Source organism: Pholcus phalangioides, unplaced genomic scaffold (genome assembly GCF_987345545.1).
Source record: "Pholcus phalangioides strain wild (caught in Gottingen) unplaced genomic scaffold, Ppha-v1.0 ptg000017l_1, whole genome shotgun sequence".
Taxonomy (NCBI): Eukaryota; Metazoa; Arthropoda; class Arachnida; order Araneae; family Pholcidae; genus Pholcus; species Pholcus phalangioides.
Window position 1 is genome coordinate 9,014,363 of NW_028301610.1, and position 26,954 is coordinate 9,041,316.

At 32.7% G+C, this 26,954-nt stretch overlaps 1 protein-coding gene across 3 annotated transcripts; it reads right to left on the reverse strand.

Annotated features, from left to right (window-relative positions):
• Nucleotides 1–1,227: 1,227 nt before the first annotated feature.
• On the reverse strand, nt 1,228–26,954 carry LOC149072218 (N-lysine methyltransferase KMT5A-like). 3 transcript variants are annotated; one of them, XM_089246388.1, is made up of 8 exons: nt 26,795–26,954; nt 23,051–23,240; nt 16,908–17,144; nt 14,624–14,762; nt 12,239–12,323; nt 11,936–11,995; nt 11,492–11,682; nt 1,228–8,555 (listed from the first exon to the last, which is right to left on the reverse strand). In XM_089246388.1, the coding sequence occupies exons 2-8, from the start codon at nt 23,070–23,072 to the stop codon at nt 8,345–8,347; spliced, it is 945 nt and encodes a 314-aa protein (XP_089102514.1). In that variant the 5' UTR covers nt 23,073–23,240; nt 26,795–26,954; the 3' UTR covers nt 1,228–8,344. The 3 variants fall into 3 exon arrangements, with proteins under 3 accessions (XP_089102514.1, XP_089102513.1, XP_089102515.1); XM_089246387.1 differs by lacking the exon at nt 23,051–23,240; XM_089246389.1 differs by lacking the exons at nt 23,051–23,240; nt 26,795–26,954 and adding an exon at nt 26,653–26,739.

Below are 26,954 nucleotides of genomic sequence, written 5' to 3' on the forward strand. Positions count from 1 at the left end.
ATACTTCCATACTGGTACAGAATGTTTTTAAGCTGGATTTGTTTGTCAATAATTACATTTCTTGTGCAAAAAAAAAAAAAAAAAAAAAAAAATGAAACCAACAAATATTTATACAAAGAAAGCTATTCAAGCGGAAGGGGGGGGGGGATTTTCCACTTCCACCCTCCTGCCTACGCTAATACAAATTTAAATGGTAGGGGGTTTTGATGAACTTGATATTTTTCTCAATTTTTACTCATAAGTTTAGTAGAAAATATTATTGATTTTTCGGAACTGATCACACTCAAGTGCCATGGGAAAAGATGTAGGGAGGAAAGCGACCAAAATATGAGAAATATTTCAGTAAGTTATATTTAAAAATTGTGATATTCACACAACACTATTATTTCTAAACTGTTGTCTGAGCAATGGTTTTTATAATTATGAAATTTTTAAGCATTCTTTAATTAAAAAAACCAAGCTGATTGCGAGTTTATATTCGATACTCTCTGCTATATTAAACACCCCACTATGTGTGCTATGTTCCTTGCTCAGATATATTCGCATCTCGCTTCACTTCTCCCTCATTCGTCGCTTTGCTCACCACTCCCACTATGTTCTTAGCCTTAGTTTCTGAAATTTCATTATCTCTTCTTTAATTTTTGGTTGCTTGCATTTATAATGAACATTTATATCAGTTATGGGAATATATATTTTCTTTTCAGCCATCCCTTTTGGCTATTTTTCTGTTGTGACCATGACTGTTCAACCAGATCAGTTTAACTCTACTCCTGTTTTCACTGAAAATGTTGCCAGTTGAAGAATAAGCCAGGAGAGAGTGATTTGACTACAAGATTAAGGAAAGGTGGTGGATATTTAAGGATGGATGTTATTTGATATATATGAAAAAAAAGAAAAAGTCAAACCCACTTATCTTTCTTATTTCCTAAATGATTCCAGGTTTGGGCAAACTCACATCGTCAAAATTTACCACAAATATTGGAAAAGGGACTAAGACATACAATTACAAAATTGATTCATTTTATAGCTTGCTCATGAATAAAGAATGGATATTTGATGATATTCTCTCAAAATACTCACATTGGCATTAAGGAAAAATTCTTGTAAATTTTGACATACGTTTATGATTATGCTGATTAGTAGAATTTCTTGGTAATATAATACAGAAAGCCTCCCAAATTATCAATAAACAGGACAAATTGAGGACTAAAAGAAGGAAACTACGAATAGAAACAAAGTATAGGTTTAAGTTACAACAAACAACTGGAAATCAAATACAACTTAAATACAAGTTGAAACATAAATACATACAGTAAAACTTCCCTATGACAAAATGAAACTCAGGTAAGCACTGAAAAAAAAAAAAAAACACTACAGCAAAGAGGTTTGCAAATTGTCATAACAGAAAAATGAACTTATGTGTTCTAAAAATTCAATTAATCAGACAATTGAAATCAATATCCGATACTTGAAATTCCAGTAAATGATATTTACAAAAAGCATTAAGAAATGTGAACTAAATTCTGACTCAAATTTTGAAAATAATATAATTATGCAGCTCTAACACAAAATTAACATAATTGGTAACATTCTTTATGGGGGGGGGGGGCACATAATTAAAAATGTGTGGGCCTCTTCCACAATCCCCTCTTCATATTATTGCAACACTAGTAATAAAAGGCATTAGCACAAAGAGCAAACAGCCCTTGAGCACAGAATTGAGCCTTTTCTATCACACAAAATGCTTTGATAACACAAAATGAGACATGTAGCTTCTGTACATTGACTCCATTTACAAGCTGCATAGCATTCTCAAGAAAGTATGATGTAACAGTATTTTAAATTGCATCTTAAAAAAATTGGAAGACATGGAAATAAAAGTGATAATGGTTCATGCATAACACACACTAACAAAATAATATGAAGAAAATCTGAAATATAAAAAGGTGAACATCTGCTGTGTGCTGCACAATCAATAACTGACTATATTACATTCCCATAATGTTTCATGACTTAAGAGCTAAACAGGCAGTGTCATTTGTGTAAAATAAAAATTTTTAAGGGGGTGGACATTTAATACAAATATGAGATAAGTGATGAATGTATTCACTTCACAATCCATAAATACCCTCTTTAAAAGCATTTGATGTTAATAAAAACAATGTTGTAACATCAATTAATTTAAAAAAATAAGTCACGATTAGACAGTAAATAAAAAAAATCTGACAAATGTAAACATTTGTAATGTTAAGTAATGAAAATGAATGAAATTAACAGATAAATTATTGGTCTTTTCTATTTGTTGGATATTTTTAGGATTGCCTGTCTTTCTTTTTCAACTGGCTCAATAAATGAAACTTTCTGCAGGCAAAATTCATTTTATGATTGAAAAATAAAGAGAAGAGTGCGTGAAATATCCAAACACCACCAAAGACAACAGACTTTTCAACTAAAAGCTAACAGTTATGTTGCATAATGCTTTTAAATATGGGGTTCATGTTTTAATTATTATTCTAACTATAAGAAGTGGAAGACACAAAAAATGAAATTAGTGCAGACCCAAAGTTCACAATGATGCAAAGTTTATATAGATTAATCAAAAAAAAAAAATAATTAAAGTTATATTAAGTGTCTGCTTTTGTTTTCCTTGAAACTTGCTAACTGTTCTAGTTTATCAAAAAACATGCATTCATCAAAATATATATTTGCAACAAAAAAATTTTAACAATATCTTTAATACACCTTACTCAAATTCTTCAAGTTTTATCTGTATAAGTGTTGAGGATATGATTAGATATCAAGAAATACTCTAACAACATAATGCAATTGGGAACATATGTTTTTATAAATTTAAAAAATTATTTTTATGGAAATGGTTATTATTTTTTTGAAGGCATCCGAATAGATTCCAACTTAATCTAAAATATCATTAAATTCAGCATTTATGCAATAAATTTATTTAACGTAAAGTTATTTATTTTTTAGGAAAAAATAAAGTTTTTGTTTCTAATGTAGTTTTTATGGACATATAGGTTGACACGATAAAAAATTTCTCTTCCACAAAGTTTTTTTTACAAATTTCTTCGTTAATGTCTAAAACCCAAACTAATAATCAGAAGGGGGGAATAACAGGAACAAATAATGAAAATCAATCCATATCTGAATTTGTCCTGTAAAAGGTTAATAGCTCTGAAAAGTATCATGTTGCCCTACTCTTAAATTCACATTAAAAAAAAAAAAGATTCCCAATATATAAGTGGTGGATGAAAAAAAACCTTTTCCAATATATGGGAAATGGCTGGATATTTTTAAAAAATACTCATTAAAGTTTCTTAAATGAATTAAAAATGGGATAAAAATAAAAATTTCCATTTTGCACTGCAAACTTCCCTAATCCTAAAAAATATTGATATGACTCTGGGTATATAGACATACTTATTAAAATCTTGAACCTTGTCCCAATTTTGTCATTATGTGCTTATATGAAAATATTGATTAGAAGTAAAATTGAATGCAGTGAAAAAATAGTTCATCCTATTAAAAAAAATAAATTTACTGAAAAAGATAAATACATGGAAAGTGAGGTAAAAGAAAACATTTATTGCTTAATGTAAGCCATTTATCAATAAGTCATGAAATATTTTATATAACTTAAGGTCTCACAACAATAATTTACACTTCTAAGCACACACATTAAGTAACATAAATTAACATATCACTTCACAAAATGCTACATATACTTTGCATAGGGTACCCACGTCACTTGCTACATAACATATTTGCATAGTTGTGTACTAAATAAAATGGCAGTAAAACTTGATGAATAGCAAAGATCAATATAGAATTTAAAAAAATTCTTTTTTTGAACATTTGTATGAAACTCCCAGAAAAAAGTTAATTAAAACAAAAACTGAATTATTCTCAACAGAACTTTTGAAAACCACCTCAAAACACTCATAAAAATGATTGTGATGCCAAATGTTGCATATATATGTTTAAATATTTTTTTATGAAATCGATTGTAAGACAACTTTATTTTGAGCAGCATACACATTCCTACTAAATCCCAATACCTACCTCAATTTATGGCATCCGATTATCCCCTGGCAAGGGATTCACGGGCAGATTTGACTATCACAGACTAAATATGTATATAATTTGGAAAATAACTAGATGGAATGCAAGTGCTGCATGCTGATTTAAAAATCGTTTAGTTGTAAATAAAACAGAACTTTTTAAAGAATAATGATAGTCTGATTGAGCCATCTTTGCTTTACTCATCTGTTTTTTGTTCGCTTATGTTTTGTTTTAAACTCTATTTGTTCAAGAGTGACTTTCAAAAACATTGTAAGCAAAATGATAGATCAAGTAAATAAACATTCTCTTTCAATTCAAAAGTTACATAATTTCCAGAAGACATGCCACACCCATAAAAATGATTAAAGGAAAAAAAAGTAGTTTGCCAGAAATGTTGCTCCTTCAAATGTACTGCACCAAATTTTTGTTCTAAGAAACTTGAATATTAGCTCACCTTAAAATGTAATTATTGCACCATTGCAGTGTATTTTCATTTCTCTTTCCGCAGAGGAATATGGATGAGGTGCATGTCTGGTTTAGTAGTGTATTTCCCTTACTGTCTCAATTTCGTTTATTAATTTTAGTGACTGAAACATAACCAAGACATTATTACCCTAAATCAAAAGTTTATTACTTTGAGAAGTGAGGAAATGGAAGAAGAAAAAGCTATACACATTTTTATAAGGTAGAAGAACCAAAAATTACCTAATTGAAATTATCCGCCATGGCTTTCTGGAAATCATGATAAATAAATTTTGAAAGTGGAAATTAAATTTAAGATTTAAATCATTTCACAAACATGTTTTTATACAAAAATAGTTCATTGCCGTCATCCTTTATGTCGTCCTTCAAAGAAAAGATGACATGATTCTTACATCTCGACAGAAAATTCCATATCAAGGATTTGAGACAGTTTATACTCAGTGACCCAAAAATGCTTAGAAGGTTCTCACAGATCAACACACAAAAAAAGAAAAAAATTGGCAAAAGATGAATATACATATCCAAGCATATCTTGCTAGATATTTTATAACAAGACACAGTAAGCATAAAAGTTTTTAAAAATAAAATTTGAAAGTTTGAACCATTATGCATATTTTAGATATACTTCATGCATGTTTGAGCCATAACTAAATTCATATCACATGCAAAAAAAAAAAAAAATTAAAGGACAATTTTTTTGGTATTCCACATTTTACAAGTTCTTCCTATAAGTACATGCTTCGTTGGTCAGGAACATTTATAGTAGTACCATTTTGAATATTTTTATACAATTTTCCTTTAGTATAAAGGGAAAGTTAAATATTCTCTTTATCAATTTACAGCATATTTTGTGATGATTTCGATAAATGAAAAGCTAACTGATACAAAGACATTTATCTTTTTCTCATAAATTTAATTGGCTAAAAGCTATAAATTCTGTTTTATCAAAAGCCAGGTAATTCAGTTGAAAATAATGGTTACTGAATATCTAGAACTCCAAAAATAATCTGATATGAAACCATTACAGAAACGAATATTGACATATCAAAATTGATGTAAACATTGAAGTGAAATTTTCATCTGTGTTCAATCAAATTCATTAAATACAAAATGGATGTTCACAACTACTAATCATGAATTTTGGTTTTCTTTTGTTTGTGGCAATGTCCTAATACATTAGAGTGTGCATTCATTTTGAATGTATACTCATAATTCATTTAAAACATGCAGCAACAAATAGGATAGGAAAAAGCTGGATGAAGTATAAGAGAAACGTCAGTATAAGATGAAGAGACATGAGATTATATACAAAACGATGTTCATCTATATGACACATGCTGAATGAATGAGTAATGGTTTATAAACTTTGAAAAAGATGAAATATGTGATTAAAAAATAAAAAAACCATAATAAACACCATCTTAATTAAAACTGAGAAAGATGGTACTTCAAAATAAATGTTACCAAGAAGGAATGGTAATTTAAACTATACATATATAATTACTTGGTATTTTCTTTTAATAATGAATCTTGATATTAAATTTTTTTGATGAACCTATGAAATGCTCAAAGCTACATAATTAAGAACTTCTGAGTATCAAGACCTCTATAAATGCAAAATATACCTTTTTAAACACCCTGAATGACTTTAATAGAGGCATAAGCAGGACAAGATGAGAACTTTCCTTATAAAAGATCCATAGATGACTTATTTTCAGACACCCCTTTACATTTTTTTGCAAGATCAATTTCACTGTGAAAGCTAATATTACTGCATCTATAAGCTTTTCATTGCTTTTTATTTTAAATATTAACTTAATTTCTGATGTGAAAATAAAGAATTTTGATAAAATTGAATAAAGTCTGATTCTTAAACCAAAAACCATCATATTAATTATATAATCAAAGGTAAGAAGGAAATATTTAATAAATTATCAAAGAACTATCTGAATTATCTCACTAACGAAGAATAATTTCAGAATTTAATCAGAAGCGTTTCAGAATAATTTTGAGGGTTTGACAAACACACAATATTCTATTAAATCTATAATATAAAATTTAATTTTGGAACCAATTTGCTGGTTATTGGTGACGTATGTTACTGTAAAAGCTCAAAGACTGGTCCATCCTAGGTTTTACTAAAGGGAACTGGTGTCCAAAAAATTCTCTTGCAACAATTCTTATTTTGAACTTTTAACTAAATCAATCAATAAAAACAATAGGTGAAATTCCATTTTGTTCAACTGGTCATTGAACCAGTACACATTTTTACGAATCTATTATTAATAATAACTAATTTATCACTACTTGATGTTATATATTTATTATCACTTAATATCATTAATCAAAAAATTGTCTATTAATTATAATTACTAGTTGATTACGTTATACTTCTGAATGACAGCTACTGTGTTCAAAAAATGTATTAATTATTCTTTAATAACAACTATGCTTATTTCTATTTTGGGCTTTTACCAGTTGGCTTTGATAAATCGTAGGATTTACCAGTCTTCTGGCATTCACTGCAACATATATATACAATCACATCTTGCTACAGCATCACCCCCAAAGACAAAATAAAAATGACTGCAAGCAGGTCAACTTTTAGCAAGTTGAATTTGCCAATTATACTCTGTGTGTGTGTGTGTGTGTAAGGATCCTTAAAAACTGATATCATAAGCAGACAAGGTATTAAAAGTGATTAGGGGCCATATAAAAGCGTACATTAGTTTTTATCACTTTTTTTCTGGGAATACAATTGAACAAGTGGGGTTAGTAGACCCAAAATTACAAAAGGAAAAATGGTTATGCACGTTTCGGAACTATATGAAGTTCCTTCATTAGTAGCAGAAATAAAGAAAATGTTATAAAATACTCCTTATAGCGGGAGTTACTCACTGTTGTAGACCAGAGTCGAACTCAAAATGAACCAGCAACAAGAGAATTTTGAATTTTCATTTTGAATTTGACCCTTGTCTACAACAGCGAGTAACTCCCGAACAGAGAGTAACACCAACAGCAATATCACGACATGCAATAATTTAGGCGTATTTTATAACATTTTCTTTATTTCTGCTACTGATGAAGGAACTTCATATAGTTCCAAAATGCATATAGTCATTTTTCCTTTTTTAATTTTGAAGTCTACTAACGTCGCTCATTCAATTGTATTATCTAACCCAAAAAGTAATTGATTTCTAGTTTTTCTGGGGTTTAAAATGTAATTCACCACAACCAAAAAATTAGTCACCATCATTCTGAAAAATAACTGATAATAAAAACCTGTTAATTTATACCATTATAGTTTAAATATTACGTTATTGCTTTCACAGAAAGATACAAGATTCATAGGAACTTGTTAATTGAAGGAACTCATTCCTGCATGATCTTTAGAATTTTCATTCACTAAGCATACAGTACAATATGCAATTTGGTTATTATTTTTAAAATACTTTCTGATTAATTGTATGAAAAATGATATTTTTCTAATATCAGAGAGAAAAATCAAACTTTGTTAATAAAATAATGATAACATAATCTAAACTGAAAATTCATCCAGTAATCCTACAGGGGAAAATAGTAGCCATACATCACAATGGAATTCAGCTTAATGTATAAATATTGCAAAAAAAGAAGAGAAGAAAACACTATTAATAAATAAAAAAAAGGAAAATTGGTGAAAATGAATGCTTACATATACAAAACAATGAAATGAAAATACACAGCATAAGTACAGGATCACACAAAATCATGAAAATCAGGAAATAAAGAAAAAGCAAAGAGACTACAATGCAAGCCACGGATGAAATTCCAATGACTTCTTGCTACGATCACCATAGTCATACAATAGCTCTTCACCAACAGCAATATCACGACAAGCAATAAGAATGAGATGGGGTTCATTATTCACAGCAAAAGACTGGGTTTTCAGGTTTCCCTTCTTGCTATGATTGCAAAGCCGTCCTAATCGGCCTGATTCCTTGGTTGCATCAACACTGTTTTGCAAACGAAAAAAAGGAGAGAATAAATCAAATGAGTTTGGCAAAATTTAAGATTTATAACTAGAGCCCGGATTATATGCAAATGCATATGTGCATATGCATTTGCATATTTTGGCCTTTTTTAGCATTAATGCATATAAATGCATAAAATCAAAGAATTTTCAGTATAAGTGCATATTTTTGAAGGTTTATTTAAGCTCACTCAATTTTTTTTATAAATTTTCAAATAAATATTGTTCATAATATTTTCATAACATCGGTTTTTTCCTCCACAAGTGAAATTTAGTGAATTAATGCATATTTATAAAGTATTTTACGAATATTAACCGTTTTATTGTAAGGCTATTCTAGGGATATGTCAAAGTGTTAATTTTTTTTTAGAAATAGTGTCGAAATTCTTTTGTTACTGATATTTTCGTTATTGGGCAGCTACACCAACCTGAAAATTAATGCCTGAATAAAAAATATGTAGGAGTTATTTGCATATGCGGTATATAAATACAGTATATATGAGGGGATATTTTTTGTAAATGAAAAATACATATGCATTAAGAAATACAAAAGATGCATTTTTTAGAGCATATTTTGGCATTTTCAGAGCATATTTTGGCATTTTAAGTGCACATTTTGTATTTTAAGTGCATATTTTTGCATTTTTAAGTGCATATTTGCATATTTTTAGAGCATATTTGCATATTTTTAGAGCATATTTTGCCACTTTTTTAGTGCATATAATCCAGGCTCTATTTATAACCATGCAATTTCATATTTAAAAAAAAAAAAAATCAAAACTCTGGCACAGAAATTTGCAGTGATCGTGCTTTGTATTGGAAAAGTCCTGATATTTCTGCTAAACATTGACAATTTGGAATTAAATTGTTATAATATGAAGCCAATTCTGAGTTGGATTGATAGTTTTATTCTACTGTTGAAAACAACGGATAACCAAAAAAAGAAAAAGAAGATGAAAATATAATTGTTTTGGTTCATTGCCATAGGCTGACCTTGAGTGCATATGACTATTTTTATGAATCATATTTACTCTGTCTGTACAGAAAGTTTCTGAACCCAATTTTTGTTAGCCTTGTTTGTTGGCAATAAATGTGCTGAACACCAATGACACTAGATAATTTGAAATGCCATTCAAATTACTCCCCCAACAACATTTGCATTACATTGCTTGCACACTATGCAAATTAATGTTAGCAAAAAAATCCAACCCACTGGGCTTTTTCAGGGTTTATGATACCGGAGCATGAGGAAAGCAAGTTATATATGCTGTAGCCTACATAAATATAACAGACCAAATATACATGACAATTATTTATGTAATTATTATATCAGTGGCAGCTCATTACAGAAAATTCTGGGGGGGGGGGGTCAAAATCGTTTTGCATTTTATTATGATAAATGGGTTCATAACATGGGTTTTTTTCTAACCCCTATAATCTAAATAGCATTGAATACATAGATTTATTAATGTATTTCTCTTTAGATATAGTATGATAATGCAATAACATCATTAGAAAACACAGTTTATGAGTAAGTGCAGTTTTAAGGTGTAATTTTTGGTGGGTTTTTTCACCTGGGGTCTTTTGAATAAACCTGACTAGGTTTTTTTGGGTTGGGCAAAATCAGACCAACCTTGGTGCAAATGCAAAGGTATGTTATTTCTATAGGCCTATATTCCTCTCAAGAAATTTTTCGCCTCACTTTTTTTTATGTTAACAGACATTTAGAAAGCTGAATCCAATTTATGCCTCCAAATAGTCCATGAATTTGTAAGTGTTCCCTATCACAGACAGCAGAATAATTAGCTTGTACATAATGTAAAAACCTGTTTCCATATCCAAGTACGGTGATACAGGCTACGTGGCAAATTCCAACAGAAAAATAGGTAAAAAAATTATATACATTCAAAAGAATATCATTTTGAAAATAATGTCAATAAGTTCTAAAATTTATAAAAATTTAATTCGTAGGTGAAAAAAATGTAACTACATCCTAGAATAAAGATTTTTCTCAGATATAGACCAGTGTTTCCCAACTTGTGGTCCATGTACACTACATGGAGTCAGCGGAGCATTGATCTTTACCACAAAAGGTCTGTGGAGCATTGGCCTTCAGTACAGAGGGATCAAAGACATAAAAAAGATTGGGAAATACTGATATAGACAATGTTACACAAACACAATAAGTCGTTGACTCATCTAAAATCACTGCTGATAAAAATTATTTAACAAAATATTCATACTCTGTCCTCATCAATATCATCAAGGAAAGAGCTAAAATCATAACTTTAATTTATTCTCAATTGTTGACTCTGTGTACAGGGCATGAGAATAACACTCTTTTCAACATACTGATTGGTAATTGTTCATTGTGGATGGCAAGTGAAATCATTAGTCAATTACAATGTTAGATAAAAGTATCTTGCAACGCCCCAATAATCTAATGCTCACTAATCATAACCATTATTTCTCATTTGATTACTGGTGGGTTAATAAGAGTGTATCCATCCTGTTTATACCCACTAAAATTTTGAATTCTTCACTAATGTCCTCAATTTTTTTTCTGTTATGTCATCACAAAGCTTTCCTTCCAATGAAAACACGACGTTGAGTGATTTTTATTTTTCTGTACAAGTTTTTTCCTGCATATCAGTAAAAGAAAAAGTGACTCATCTCTGCACCACTTTGATCCAATTAATATCTCTTAGTGGATATATCTTCCAGAACTGCACCATATTTTCTAAATAAGGTCTAATTGAATGATGCTAGTGACTCTGAATGAACTCTGACTCTGGTTTTATTTCTAACCCAACAGTTTGAAAATTCAGTATATTAGAGCATAAGATTAAAAAAACAAAAAACCAGTGCTTTTAAAGTTGGGTAGACATATAACTTATATAAGCATAAATAATTACATACCAATACTGTTTGTTCCCATACTTGAAATAATACATATAGCACCCTGTGTTTGGTTTGGAAGCATAACATACTTCCCTTTGCTTTGCCTCATCAAAACTTATAAGATCTCCAGCATATTCCAGAACAAAATCTCCTCGTTTCAAGCTCTTCTTTGTTATAACACCACGACCTTTGATAGGAAATTCCTTAACCTGTTAATAAACAAGCAACTTTCAGCAAAAAAAATAACACCTGCTACTTCTTGGGTTAAATTTTATGAAATTCCAAGACAATAGTCAATGATAATAAAAAAATAATATAGGGCCAAGTGTGAATCAAGCAGATCATTACAACTGATTTGTCTTTTTTAAGTCAGTCTGTCACAACCATACAACAAAAATATATAATTTACTCATAAACATGATTATATAACTTGACCAAATTTTTCAGATCAAATATGCTAACCTCAAACCCATCTTCTTTGCCAGACATAATTGCCTCTTCTATTAGTTTCTGTTTCTCCTTCTATAAAAATATAAGGAAGAAAAAGAATTGTAATCAGGATTGAATTTGATTACAAATCTAAACAGCTTCAGCAGACCAATGCAAATTTTCATCATACTTTACAAAAATTTTGAACATGTACAATTATCAATCATGTGCAAATTTATATAGTTGGCAAAAAATTTCATGGCAGTTTTATATAAAAATGTGATATTAATTTTTAAGATAAGAAAACAGATAGAATCATGTAAAAAAAATTTCCACCTTAACATCACATTTCCTATTACTCCTGCGAACAGGAAAATAATCTGTCACTTGATGATTAGATTTTGATGTACTATCATCTTTCCTAATAAAAGAAGAAAAAGAGAAAAAGTTTGAATAACATATAGCATACAAAACCATATAGTTTTTATATAAGCTTCACATCCAAAATAATAATTACAACACAGACCAAAAAACACTGTTTCTCAACATGAAATAGAAGTGTGTGCGTGATGAATGTAAAAACTATATAATTCTACTAAGTGCAGCCTTATCTAATCCCATAGAGTTATTCAATCAATAATTCCTCTTTTCTAATAAAAAAAAAGGTGACACTGTAAAAGAGTGGTTTTAACCTTTGTATCTGGCTTCATCCCCGATGATCTTCAATTTACATTCTTGCACTCCTTTGAATACTCAGTCTACAATTTTTATCATGAAAATATTTCTGGCTTGCACCTCTGAATAAAAACTACTATTATAAAAGGCATACACGATCAAAGGTATGACTGATGCAGTACAAGAAAGATTTTCTGCAGCTTTCACAAAGCCTTGATGGTACAATTTCAGCAGCACCGATTTATATAAGATAATTAATTTTGAATAACTAAGACCCAGCAGCAACTGGGCGTAAAGACTGGCTGCTCAAAATTAATTTAGGCACCAGCCAAATTTCTCAGAAGCTAAGCAGATTTTTTCCCCGAAAAAAATTATGAATACATATATTTGAATTTTTTCCCTGACATTTCCAGGATCTTGAGCTCTCTTTCCATGTTGGTAGGTACTCTGACATAACTAGAAAAAAAAATATGTTGTCTTCAGACTCCATTTTAGCACTCGCAGAAAATTTTAGGAGCCATGTCAGTTTGTCACAGTGGTGACCTGGAATTTGTCAAGCCCTCATACTTAAGTAACACACATCATATAATCAATCACATCATATAACTTTTTCAAACTTCCATCAATTGACTGTTGAAAACCATGCCCAATTCCAATGAAATACACAGCTTTGCTACAAAATCAAATTTATACTGATTTAAAAAAAGTGCATCTTCATAAACCCATGCAAATGTAATTAAATTTTGAAGGTGTTTTATTACTTTTGGTTATATGTAATATACATTGCAGCTATTTTTACTGTGTATACTCTTAATAAAGTATGAGTATTCCTTCCTTTGAAAATGGCATTCATTATATGCTGAAATATACTTCAGTTTTTTTTTTTTTTTGTTAATCAAATTTATTGTATAGCTCTTCTGTTTAAAGGAAAAAAAGATAGATGATGATTGGAAAACTGGCTAAATCAAGATAATCTGAATGTGTCAAAAAGTTATTCATGTTCTGTATGAATCTAGCAAAATCACTTGGATGAGCTATTAGTAAACTGTTTAAGAAATGACATGTATAAAAAAATTCATAATGCTAATTAGGAAAGTTTTTTAATGATTGAATGCTTATTTTAACATTGCTCAATTGAACTGCATTGGGACTGTGTACTACCGGAAATTATTTCCATTGCCTAACCTCATAGTCAAGTTGCAATTAAAAATAAAAAACATTTTTACAGTTATTTTTATGCAAGTGCATAAAAAATACCAGAAAGCATAATTCTTGTATGCAAATGAAAATGGATCTTGGTACCATAAGAATGATTATTAATCTGCTACAACACTGATTTTTGTTAATCTAATCCAAATCAAGCTTTAAGCATAGTCAAGATATCTCATGGTGATGCAGATTCTACTTATAGAACAGTAAAATAATGTAGCAGCTAAGGTCATTTTTAAATCCTGAGTGCATGCTGATGATTAAAAGTAACGATTTGTGATAAATTTATAGATTCAATATAGGTGAATTGGATAATTATAATTTCAAATAATTCACACTTTCTACTTCAAATTAGCCAAGTTTAGCAATATTTATACGTATGTGTGAAGTGTTCTGATCATTTTTGTCGCACCGTGGTCATTTTCTGCACACAGGGGCCAGCACCTATAATTTATTGCCAATTCCACAAACGACAGCTTTTTTTAATACTCACCAAGAGGTTGGTGTGCTAACCCCTTGATGTGGGACTCTCTGTGGTAGCAATCTTTTTCTGTGGCCATGTCGTCATTTGTTGTGCTGGGCTACCACGCCCTACAGTGTTCTTCATAAAGTTATTTCACTGGGTGAACCACAGAGCAATTTCAGTTAACCACATGGCTAAGATTTTATTATTAAACTGGCAAATTGCAACATGTATGCATCTGTATCTTACATCACAAGCTCCCAACTGAATCTTTCTCCTACCACTCAGCTATGAAAAACTTCTGGAAAGAACACAATGTATAAGGTAAACTGACACAATCCTTTTGTATGAGAAAAAAAAATCTAAATACTTACTTGGGCTTTTGTTTAGCTAATGATGCTGCTACAAGGTGGGTTGAAGACTTATCTTTATCACAAGAATTTTTGCATTGAGGAAGAATGGTCTTGAAACTTAGTTTTTCATTCCTTTCTGTCTTAGGAGATGGCAATGATGCTAATTGAAAAAAAATAATCATAAATTAATATTAATCACCATTAATATTACAACACCTTGTGGTGTAATGTCTATGGTGCATTCTCTAAATGCATCACTATCGGCTACATTGAAAGGTATATTATTAGCATAAAAAAATTCGGATACTTTTCGATCAAGAACTAACCTCTGGCGGTCACTTGTTTTAACAATAAATTGTCCTATTGGCCTTTGGTGTGTAGGTTTTGATGTTCCAGCATCCACAATAGTATTTGAACTTTCGCATGTAGAAACATTATCTTCAAGAAGTTGCTTTCTTTTCAATAAAGTAGATGTCTCTTTACTGGATGAAGATTCATTATCATCAGTGTTTGATGAACACAAAAACAAGGAATGAGCTTCCGATTTCTTGCATTTATTCACATGAATGTGGATTCTTTCCACTTTTGCACTAACTATGGTATTGCAAAACTTACAAGCCACTTGCCATTTGTTATCAGTTTTATTCACCAGTCCATTCAATGGACTGTTTTCTTCCAGAACCTTCAGTCCTTGGCATGGCTGACTAAATTTTACTACCGAAATTTACACTTCTCTCAAAGTAAAATTTTAGAACTTGGATAGTTTATATACACAACTTGTCTAGCTAAGCAGCAGAAAGAAATGGTGAAATGCTGTATCCAGGAGGGAAAACATCCATTATCTTGAGGGGACCGGACTTCAGGTATTGGTAAAACTGGTCAAAGTAGTTTGAATAGGGAAAGGGAGATAATGCTGAAGAAAATTCTAAAGAATTTTCATTGGTGCAATTTGTGTATATATATCATTGTAAACTCTATCCAATAAGAGATCAGATTGCTTGCAGCTGGTGCTTTACAACTTAATTGGTGCAATAAATTTTTTCTAGAATGTTTCCCTTTCCCTCTTAAAGGAAAGAAAGTTGCAAACAAATACAAAAACTAAAATTATCTAAATACAACTTATTTAATATTAAGGTAAAGCAAAGGTATACATCTAGAAAAAAATTAACTCTTAACCTACACTATTTTTTCAGAGAATAAGATTGATGTGTTTGAGAATTTAGTTGCTTACAAATAATGTTAGGATTTTTGTTTTTTAATTACAATTCTAATAAATTGCTATACTATTTCTTATTATTATTTGGGAACAGTGTTTCTCCACTAGAGGTGTTTGAACTCTGGTTGCGCTTTAAGCACACACTATATCAGCTAAAATTTTTATCAATATTGATTTAATGTTCTGTGCTAATTATTATTAATATACTTATATACATAACAATTGTCATAAATTACCCAGTCTAATTATATTTATTTACAGCATATATAACTTTCTTTTCTTACGTTACAATATCAAAAACCCTGAAAAAACACGGGGTTTTTGCCAACCCTGCTTCTCGGACGTTTAACATCACAGGGTACCAATCCAGAATACTTGTGGTCTACCTGTTGTCCTGTCTTCTTGCAATATGCCCAGCCCATTACTATTTTAAATGTTTCTTTCCATGATATCATATACCTTTTTTTGTGGCTTCTTAACCAAATGATTCGTTTTCTGTCTCCCTTGCGATGCCTAACAAGCATCTTTCCATGCTCCTTTGTCTGTAGCCTTTGTATCGTCTTGCTTGTGAAAGACCATGTTCTAGCTCCTTAAGTCAGTGCTGGTAGCACTTTTGTTTCAGGCACGTGGCTCTTCAGAAACAAACAGTTTTTGTCAAAAGTGCTTCATCCGATCCTGATTCTTCTGTTTATTTTATTAATGATTCCATTGTCATAAATCTTCATATTATTTGTAAAATATTAGTTAACCCTTAAGCTACTCCCGTTGCTTTTAGATGATGGCCTTAGTGACTTGCTCAATCACTTTCCTGGTGATTTGAATTATAGTAATATTGTCACTTCTTTTAGATTGTTAAAATGATGTATAGATGATGAGCATGTGAATGTTTTTTCCATTATTTTCCTTTTCTCTAACAGATTTGTTTGTACTGTATTTGTTTATTTTTGATTTTATTAGATCTATGCAAAGTCTGAATCGGAGTGCATCTTTTACAAAATAAAAATATATAAACACTAAACTGTTGCTAAGAGGAAAAAAAAAGGAAATTTTTAAGTAATTGAAGGGTTAAATAAAAAATACAATAAGTACCTCCATCATGTTTTGATTGCTTCTCATTCAGAGATGAAAGACTTGGTTTGGGCAGAGCTGCATCATCTGGGGAAGGCACAGATACTTCTGGCATTGGCGGTGAAAGCTCTCGTAAAATATCACTTTTACTCTTGACAGGAAGAAATGCTCTTATGTCTTCTTTGGCAACTGATTTTTCTTTCATGTCACCAGCTTTCTTTGTCTGCCTTGAATGGCTTCTTGTTCGTCGCCTAAACTCTATAAGAAAAATAAATAAAAAATAAAAAGAAAGCATAAGTAGATGTGTTATATATGAAAGATGAATCAATAAAAACTTTATTTTGAGGAAAACCTCTCAAAAGATTTTTGTTCCTTTAAAATCTAATAATTAACATTCATTCTCTACTCTTTTAATTGTTTGAATGCTCATTTTAATCATATCTTGGCCTGAAAATTCAAATAAATGATTATAGATTTGAAAAAGAAAATAAGACATTCAGGGTTGGCAGGTTTTTGCCACATGGCAGTTTTTGATGGTTTAAACTGTCACGTCAAAAACCTCAAATATTGCTTTTCTATATAAAAATCCCCACAGGAAATACACGCATTAATTGCATGTAATGTTTAAAGTGACTATTTTTATACAAAGAATAAATACTTAATATGATTGTAAAATAATTTTCTAATCTGCAGAATTATTTTGGACAATATACATATTTTTTCTTTTTTTTCTAAATCAAATATACAATTTGAATAAAGCTTAGCATAAATGCTGAAATAAAAACTATGGAGAACTATGTAAAAACTGAAATATTAACTATGTATTTTAGAGATATGACATCCATATTTGTTATGGTCATCTCTTTCTCAGCCACCACGTCGGGCATTTTTGCCTGTTGTGGCCTTGTATTTATGAAAAAGTAATACAGAAGTGTGCTTTCAGTTTTTGTTTTGATTAATAATTATAGAGTTATAATGCATTAAAAATTAATGGCACCACTTCCGAATGTTGCAAATTCTTCGAACGTGCACCAAACGTATAACTTGATGCTTTTCAGCTGATAGCAATGTTATAATACTGAGTCATCAAGAAAGCTAAAGCCGTGCAAACCAGTTTTTTCCCTTACCCCCAGAAAATTTGACTTGACAGTGAAGGAAAAAAAATTAATACATTTTGACAAAAATTGATTTTGAGAAAACAATTATTCCAATGAGCTCAAGTGGAGCATAAAATATTACAGCAACACTGTCCTATATCTCTAACTGTTTTTGAGTTATGGTGGATAGAAGGAAAATGTGTCAAATTGGGAAAAACATAAATTTGTGAAGTTCCTGAAAGACCTACATGCAAACTAAGCACATATTTAGAAAGAGCAGAAAAAAATCCTATAAAGTAACCATTTTCATCAGAATAGCTGGATTTAATGGCGAGTTACAAGTCCAAAAAAATTGGAGTGTAAAATCGAATTGTCGCCAAAATCTGTTACCACCAATTACATCACTGAATGTGATGGATAATACATCACTGAAATCTGTGTTCGTCAAAGTAGACATTTAATAGATTTTGCACTTTACCAATATCTCAGCACTTGTTGTTCACCATTAAATCCAGACATCCTAATGGAAATGGTGTCACTTTATAGGATTTTTCTGCAAAATCTGTAATTGCCAATTCTGAATGTTCATGGAATGTCTACTTCGATGGATGCCAATTTCAGTGATGTATTGCAAACAAAAGACCAAATTACTCTTAAACTAGAACACTCACTGATACGGTTTATTGTATGCTTTTTCAAAAGCTGGTAGAATGGACAAGTTTTGGTAAATGTGATTCATTGTAGCTAGAAGGGTGTTTGCACAATTTGTGATTACAGAATTTGGCAACACAATTTGTTTTTGCATTTTTGCCAATCTTTTAGCACTTGTAGCTTGCCACTGGATCAAGTTATTCTGATGAAAATAGGGTCACACCTTATAGGATTTTCTGTTCTTTCTAAATATATGCTTAGTTTTCATGCAAGTCTCTCAAACTCCACAAATTTAGGTTTTTTTCAGATCTGACACTTTCCTTCTATCCACTATAACTCAAAAACAGTTAAGAGATAGGACAGGGTTGCTATGGTGTTTTATGCTACACTTGGGATTGTCTATCACCCTCTTTTGTTTGGCAGATTAGGTGAAGCATTCACCCTATATATTATGTCACAAATACTCTGAGATGTATTGCTCAACATTTGTGCAGTTTTGAGATTAATCACACAAAGCAAAGTTTGATATTCAGTTGTTCCTACAGAAAAAATTTCCTGAACCCTATTGGAACACTCACACCGAAGACAGACAGGTATGGTGCCCCATTCACCAAAATAGAAGGGGGTGCCAAAATTCATGCTTGCCTCAGCTAACCGAACATCCAGTACCACCCACAATTCAACAATATAATATTTGGAGGTCATATAAACCAAGGCTGGAGGTTACATAAATCTTAGGAATCAGGTCACTATGGCGACTAAAAAATTAGTAAAAAATGTTTGGAGTTTCAGCAGCGCATCTGCCAACATAAAAGCGAGTCTCTATGCTCTGAAAAAGCAACTCTTTGGGTAAAAATTTTTATAGTGCCTAGATTTTTTTGCGATTTGTCCAGCCCTGATATCGCTTCTCAGCCTTTCGGCTAAGATTAAAGTTTAGCCCTGGAATAAAATGGGAATAAAAAAAGATTAAATTATCCCCCCCCCCAAGAAAATTCTGGGTACGCTATTGTTTGTGTCATTCAAATTTCATCATTTGTTTGAAACACAACATTACTTTTTATTGTTATTTTATTGAATTTTTGTATAAAAAATAACACTGCATCATTTTGAGCAGTGATTATCAGCTGATTCTCAATCCTTTAGCATCCATCTAACGAATTTTCATTTTTTCTGTCAGGGACAAAAATATGGGTGGTTCCTTTCCATGCCCCCCCCCACTTTATTCTAGAGCAGCAGTTCTCAACCTTTTTTGACCCACAGAGCCCTTTCTGGTACATAATTTCTACGGTGGAGTCTCGTAGGCCTATTTTCTATTTATTCATCAAAGTTATTTTATTTTTCTCGAGCAGCCGCGGAATCTCTGGGAGTTCACACGGAGCACTTAGGGCCTCCGCGGAGCACTGGTTGAGAACCACTGTTCTAGAGGATGCATAGACAGTCCATTCCAGACCTTTTTTTGTTTATCTGTTTATCTTGGAAGCCTTGACACCTGAAAGTTTTATTTTATGCTGAATATGCTAAAATGTAAACATATGTGCATTTATGAAGATATTTTGTTTTAAATATTTCTTAATTAATGTTGGACTTTAAATCTTAGCCAACCACACATTCAGTAGGTCCATACATTTCCTTAATAGCAAATACATTTTTCAGGATGTTTTTCTGAAAATGTTTGATCACTTCTGTCGCACCACGGTTATTTTCTGCACACGAGGGCTAATTAGACCGGGACCTACAATTTATCGCAGATTCTGAACGCAGACTTGTTTTTTTATACTCATCGAGAGGTTGGTGCGCTAACCTCTCGATGGGGGACTCCCTGCGGTAGCAATTTTTTGCTGCGGTCAAGTCGCCGTTTTTTGTTGTACCCCTGTGTCAGGAAAGTTTTCTGACAAGGACGAACCGGGTATCGAACTCGCGACACCTCAAAACATCCTTTGGTACTTTAGGCGAGCATCTTATCGACCGGGCTACCGTGCCCTTCTGAAAATGTAATTAAAAAAAAAAAAAAGGAAAATGCTTCTTTTTAAACCTTCACGCTTGTTCATTGATAAAGCCACAAAATCAACAGTGGTGGTTTTATAAAGTTTGACTCTGCACCCCTTGGTAGTATGTCATTCTTCTAAATGATAATATATTTAAGAAAATGAATCACTATTCAAAACAGATTTCATGTAGGGAGCCACTCATGATCTGCAGACTAGTAGGTTCTTATATACACTGCTCAAAACAATTAGGGGAGCACATGGTTTTAACAAAACTATGCAAAGATGTACTTACCGATAAGTAACATAAAATGAATCATCCATAATTTAAAGCGTAGCAGGAAACGGAAGAAGAAAACTTCATTTGCAAATCAAAGTCCATGACGTCAAAAACCAGAAAAAGGAGATAAGGGCAGAAATCGGGATGTTGTAGAAACGTCTGTTTTACTGCCGTAACTGTGAAATTCGATTGCGCAGTATTTTTTTTTGAGACAAGGTGACTTGAGGATGTCTCAACAACGTGATTTACCAGAATCCATGGCATGGCGTGTTATAGGCAGACTGGAATCCGGGCAAACACAACGTAGTGTCGCGGACACTGTTGGAGTCGCCAGAAGTGTTGTTGCAAGGCTGTAGAATCGATTCCAAGAAACAGGAAATGTTAGACGTCGACCAGGGCAAGGTCGGCCACGCGCCACTACAGCAACTGATGACCGGTATATACGGTTAACAGCCCGTCGAAACAGAACGGAGAATGCTACGCAGCTGCAAAGACAGTTGCTCTTGGCAACAGGACGAAGGGTGTCCAGCCAAACAGTATGTAATCAGCTTCATGAGGGAGGGCTCTATGCACGTAGGCCAATGGTCGCATTACGTTGACCCCATGCCACCGTGCGGCCCAAAGAAGATGGGCTGCTGAACATCGAGATTGGGAGCAACATGAGTGGAGCCAAGTGCTGTTAACAGACGAGTCCCGATTCAGTCTGGAGTGTGACACCCGACGTGTTCTGGTATGGAGGGACAGGGGCACTCGAAATAACCCCGCATTCGTTCGTGAAAGGTCACAATACAGACGAGCTGGTTGGATGGTATGGGGTGGAATCAGCATAGGCGGATGTACAGACCTGCATATCATTCGGAATGGCAGTTTGACGGCCCGAAGGTATGCAGACGAGATACTGCAACCTCATGTCATCCCTTATGCTGGAGCCATTGGAGATTCTTTTGTTTTCCAGGATGATAATGCCCGACCGCATAGAGCTCGCCTGGTGGAGAACATGCTTGAAGCTGAAACAATACAGCATATGGAATGGCCAGCGTGCTCTCCTGACCTGAATCCAATCGAGCAGCAGGACGACGCATTGCTGCGCGACCAAGGCCGCCTGTTACTGTCCGAGACTTGCAGATTGCACTTCTTGAGGAGTGGAACAGTATTCCCCAAAGTCTGATCGATAACCTCATCGCATCCATGGCAAACAGGTGTGCAGCAGTCTTAGCTGTTCGAGGAGACCACACACCCTATTAAAACTCATGCATCATGTCTAAACAGTACCTTTTTTTATCGTTTACATGTAACCAAATTGTTGCCCTAAATCATCTTTTCATGTTTTTTCCATATTTTCAAAGAATTAAAGCTTAATTCCAAATTTTTTTATGTCTTTTTTCTGTATTGTGCATTGATACGCGTGTACTATCCCTTGTATGCCAATACGTGGCTGTCTCGCACGGTTTTCTTCACTTTTTTGCTTGCTCCCCTAATTGTTTTGAGCAGTGTATATATATATATATATATATATATTTTTTTTTCAATTCTAACACTGACTTCTTACTTGAAAACAGCTCAAAATTGATATTATATGATGGAGAACATTGTTTTCATTGTGTGTTTGTATCTATTATATGAATTACATATAAAAAATATAGATGAGAACAATAAAAAAAACAGAAGACAACTTCTAGACTAAATATGTAATTAAAGTTGAAAATAGTAAAACAATGGTGAAATACAAAATTTTCTTAACTAAAGTGTTTTCACAAGTCTGGTGATAACTGATATTTTATTTATAACGTAAAACAACACTTCTTCCCTGCATTCCCTAGTGTAAGTCTTGTCCAAGTAATATTGAATTTAAATAAATCTCGGTTAAAGATAAGAAATCCAAATGACTACCGTTTAATGTCTTTTTTGATGAGCTAAAATTTTTTCTCCCTTTTTTCCAAATAAATACTGTATAATACCATAGCTAAATAAAGTTAAAAAAAAGACAAAACTAAAAGAAACAGTAGAGCCAGTGAGAAGACTATCCTTGTACTTAAGACTTGTCACCTTAAGATGACAAAAAAAAAAAAAAAACCCATCGGAGGGTGGAGAGGGACCACCCCATTTAAATAAGTGCTAATGAATTATTATATTTCTAGTAGTAAGTTTCACCTGAAATATCAAGTCTCATCATCTGGGGTCAACTGGAAGTCAGCGGAAGTGGTGGTGCATTGCAGCTTGGATCCACCTGCCACCTTGGCATTACGGCAAAATGACATGGTGTCGCCGCTGCTTCCGCCATCTGACAGCTCTGGAACAACAGACTACAGTAGAGTCTTGTTTATCCAACAGTCCATATTACCTGACGTCCAACCGGAGGAAAAAGAAACACATCAATTGGCAACAAGAACTGCAAGTTGCGAGCATGACCCTCGTCTATTTTTTGTTGCTCCCAACTCTGTTGCAGCTAATTAGTTACCCCAACTGTACAGAGGTGCACCCGTCTACACTATGACTCATGTGTCTGTAGAAATCGAAGGGGGTCACAAGACATGATTGAAAAATTCAAATGTATCAATGTAAAGGATGTTACTTATTGGGTTGCAAGGGCCTGGGCTGATGTAAGGGCTCCAACAATTACCAAATCATGGAAGAAGCTGTTAAGCAATGATGAAACCATTGGAAACAGAAAGCACAGATGAAACCATTCTACCTTTAGTGCAACATATCCCTGGATGTGAGGATGCATCTTTGCAAGAAATTGAAACTTGGATGGAGAATGATAATCAGTATGAAATAACAGATGAAGAAATTGTCGCTCTTGTCAATTATGATGAATGATATTGAAGATCAAGCACAACTGTTAAGCCTCTCAGAATTTCACATAACAATGGAATCAAGATAATGATGCTGAAAAGATGATGCTGCTCATCAGGAAAGCAAAGATAAAAAACTTCAAATCATCACAGGACTCCCCAAAGCAGAATATGCCAAAATCTATGACGTACGTCGCAGAACAATCTGGAAGTATTTTAAGAAAAGTGCAAGAAAACACTATTATGGAGATTTTTACCGCAGAACATTTCCAGTCAGTCAAGGGTTCGCTACAGAATAATGCAAAACATTCTGCGTTGGGGACAGGATTAATCGTTTTAAGCACTGTATTTAACTTCAGAATATTCTGTAAGTTAATTTTTCTGTTGTTTTGTTGTAAAGCATGATTTTTAGGTTCGTAATGTGTAAAATTATAACATAATTTGACATTCAACAGGCTTTTTCTTAGCCCCTCTATATTATACAACATTTTCGTTTATCCGATGTTCTGAGTGCTCGTTTATGTAGGATAAGCAAGACTCTAATGTACATGCTAATGGGGAGAGATCGGCACTGATTGGATGCCTCGACAGCAGCCAACCTTACGTAAGATAACAGCGCAATCACCTCTGGGCATTACACTTTATCTCCATTGCATAGTTTCATCTCCATAACTTGTTTCATCAGTTGTACTCAGACTCCACCTGGGGATTCTGGTCCTCCATCATCATTGTTCCTGAATTCAACTCTGGTCATTTCATCATTTTCTAGGGTCTACAAAGAAAAGAGTCGGTGGCAGAGTTTGAGAGTGATTAACAAACACTTTGAAGGACTGGTTCTCCATGGATTGAAGATCGGGACTGCCATATTGAAGGAGCAAGACTTACGGTAAAATTCAAACTTTGTCAAAATTTCTCATATTTTAATAACTTTAAATATTAAATTCAGCAATAAAAGTTAATTGTAATAAGTTCTAATTCTCGACTCTTGTTTGCTCATGATGCGTACTTATTTTTGATCCTGGTTGAGACAAGTTGAACGTCACAAACTTTATTCTTCGCACTAGCAGAGCGAACGACGAGTTTACCAGATAACATTATTAGGAATAATTTTTACGCGCTAAAAATGCAATGTCACTATTGAATAGTTGAAAATCCAGAAATACAGGTTTTGTATTTCAGCAATCATATTACATTTTTAGTGCATAAAAATCCTAGCTCTAGTTATAACATAGCTGCCAACTTTGGGGAATGAGAATTATGGAGGTGTTTGTACGATCCAAATTCTGTTCAAAAATAAGAGGGAATTTTCAGAAACAATACAGGGATTTTCATCAGTAATATTGTAGGAATTTTTTCCCTTTGCCAAAACATAACATCCTGCAAGCCAATGCAGATTGGCATCTAGTCGCCAATCATTACCAACCAATAGGTTAAATTACCTGCCACTGCTACTCTAAAACAGGGGCATTGGAAGTATTTCAAACCTGCGGGTTAGTCTTTAGTTTCACATAAAAAATTTTGCTTTCTGAATCAATTCTGGGGTGCTCGGGCACACATCACAAATTACCATGGCTGCTCGAACACTCACAGCACACACCCTGCTTCGATGGCACTGCTCTCAAATCTGCCAGCAAAAAAATCCCCATTGGTCCCGAAATGGGACATACAGACTCAAAGGGACATATGGTCAAAGCAGATAGAAGCCATCTCACCAATTTTGAATGTTGAAAGTCTAAATCACTGCTGGTTTGGCAAATTTTGTCTTTTCCCCCAAAAAATTAAATATTTTTTTTTTGTGATTTGATGCAATGGTGACAGTTACACTTGTGACATCATTTCAGGGATAAAAAACGAAAATAAATGTAAAGGCTTTTTCCAGGTAAATTCTTTGGGAATAATTTTTTCCCCAGGAAGTAAGAATTTTTACAATCATAGTCAAAATTTCGAAGATAACAATGAATTTTTTGGAAGGAGTAGAAATTTGGGAGATTTGGCAGCTATGTTATTAAACAGAGGGACTTTAGTAACAACAAGTAAAACCGCAAGTGAGGAACTAGTGAACTTGCCAAATGCAATTGAGCCTTAACCAAACTAAAAATCAAGGCGATCATGACTTTTCCTCTCTGTATAGTATAGATCGTGTAGCTAGTAAACTCACCCAACATGAAATTGAGCCTTAACCCAACTAAAAATTAAGACTGATCATGACTGGTCCTCTTGGTATAGCATAGTGAATAGCTAGTAAACTCACCCAGCGTAATTGAGCTTCAACTAAAAAACAAGACTGATCCTGACTTGTCCGCTCGGTACAGTATAGATAGTAGCAAACTTTCCCAATGTAAGTGAGCCTTATCCCAACTAGAAATTAAGAATGATTATTATCGGCCCTTTCAGCATATTACACAGACCATTACTATTGAATAACTTCTACAGACACCCTGTGCTGTGGGTGCTTGCCTACAGCATCTCTGGCTCCAACGCCACTGACAAGGCTGCTTCTACATTTAAAAAACGTCAGAACTTAGCTCCAAACTAACAAAATATTTGATTAAACAATAAAATATTTGATCAAATAACAAAAAAGTTGTGTGATTAAATAATAAAATACTTGATTTAAATCTATTCTAAAAATCTGCAATACTAGTGTTGGTGACAGGTTCAACATCGTTATTACAAACCCGGTTTTTTCGTTACGATACAAGCATATTAACAATACTTAATTGATTGCTTCATATCCACTTCGGAATTTCAATTAATAAAATTGAAAATTTTTATAAATTAAACAACTTAAATACTTGAATTAGAACATTACAGTCTTGGCATTTAGCTGAACATTTTACTTTGATTAAGAGAGATCTAATTGACAGAGGTATTCGACCGCAGAGATCGAGTAATGTAGTAATTTATTTTACAGATTAATTAAAATCTCACGATTAATTAATAAAATTAAATTTGTACCCATTGAGGAAATTTGGCTGTCCACTAAATAAAATGCAAATTTCGGACACTTCCAAGTTGGCTACAAAGAACCGACAGCTACTTTGACTGATGGGAGAATGAGATATTTAAGATGAATACTATAATAACATTTATAACTCACTGATCATTGTCAGACGACACTGGACTGACCAAGTTCCCGTATTTGCAAACTTCATGAAAAGGCTGAAATGACCATCTACATGATTTGAAACTTTCAAAGTTTCACAACAAACTTAAATATCGAAGTAGAAAAAAAAAAAATTGAACGGTTAGAAATTTGA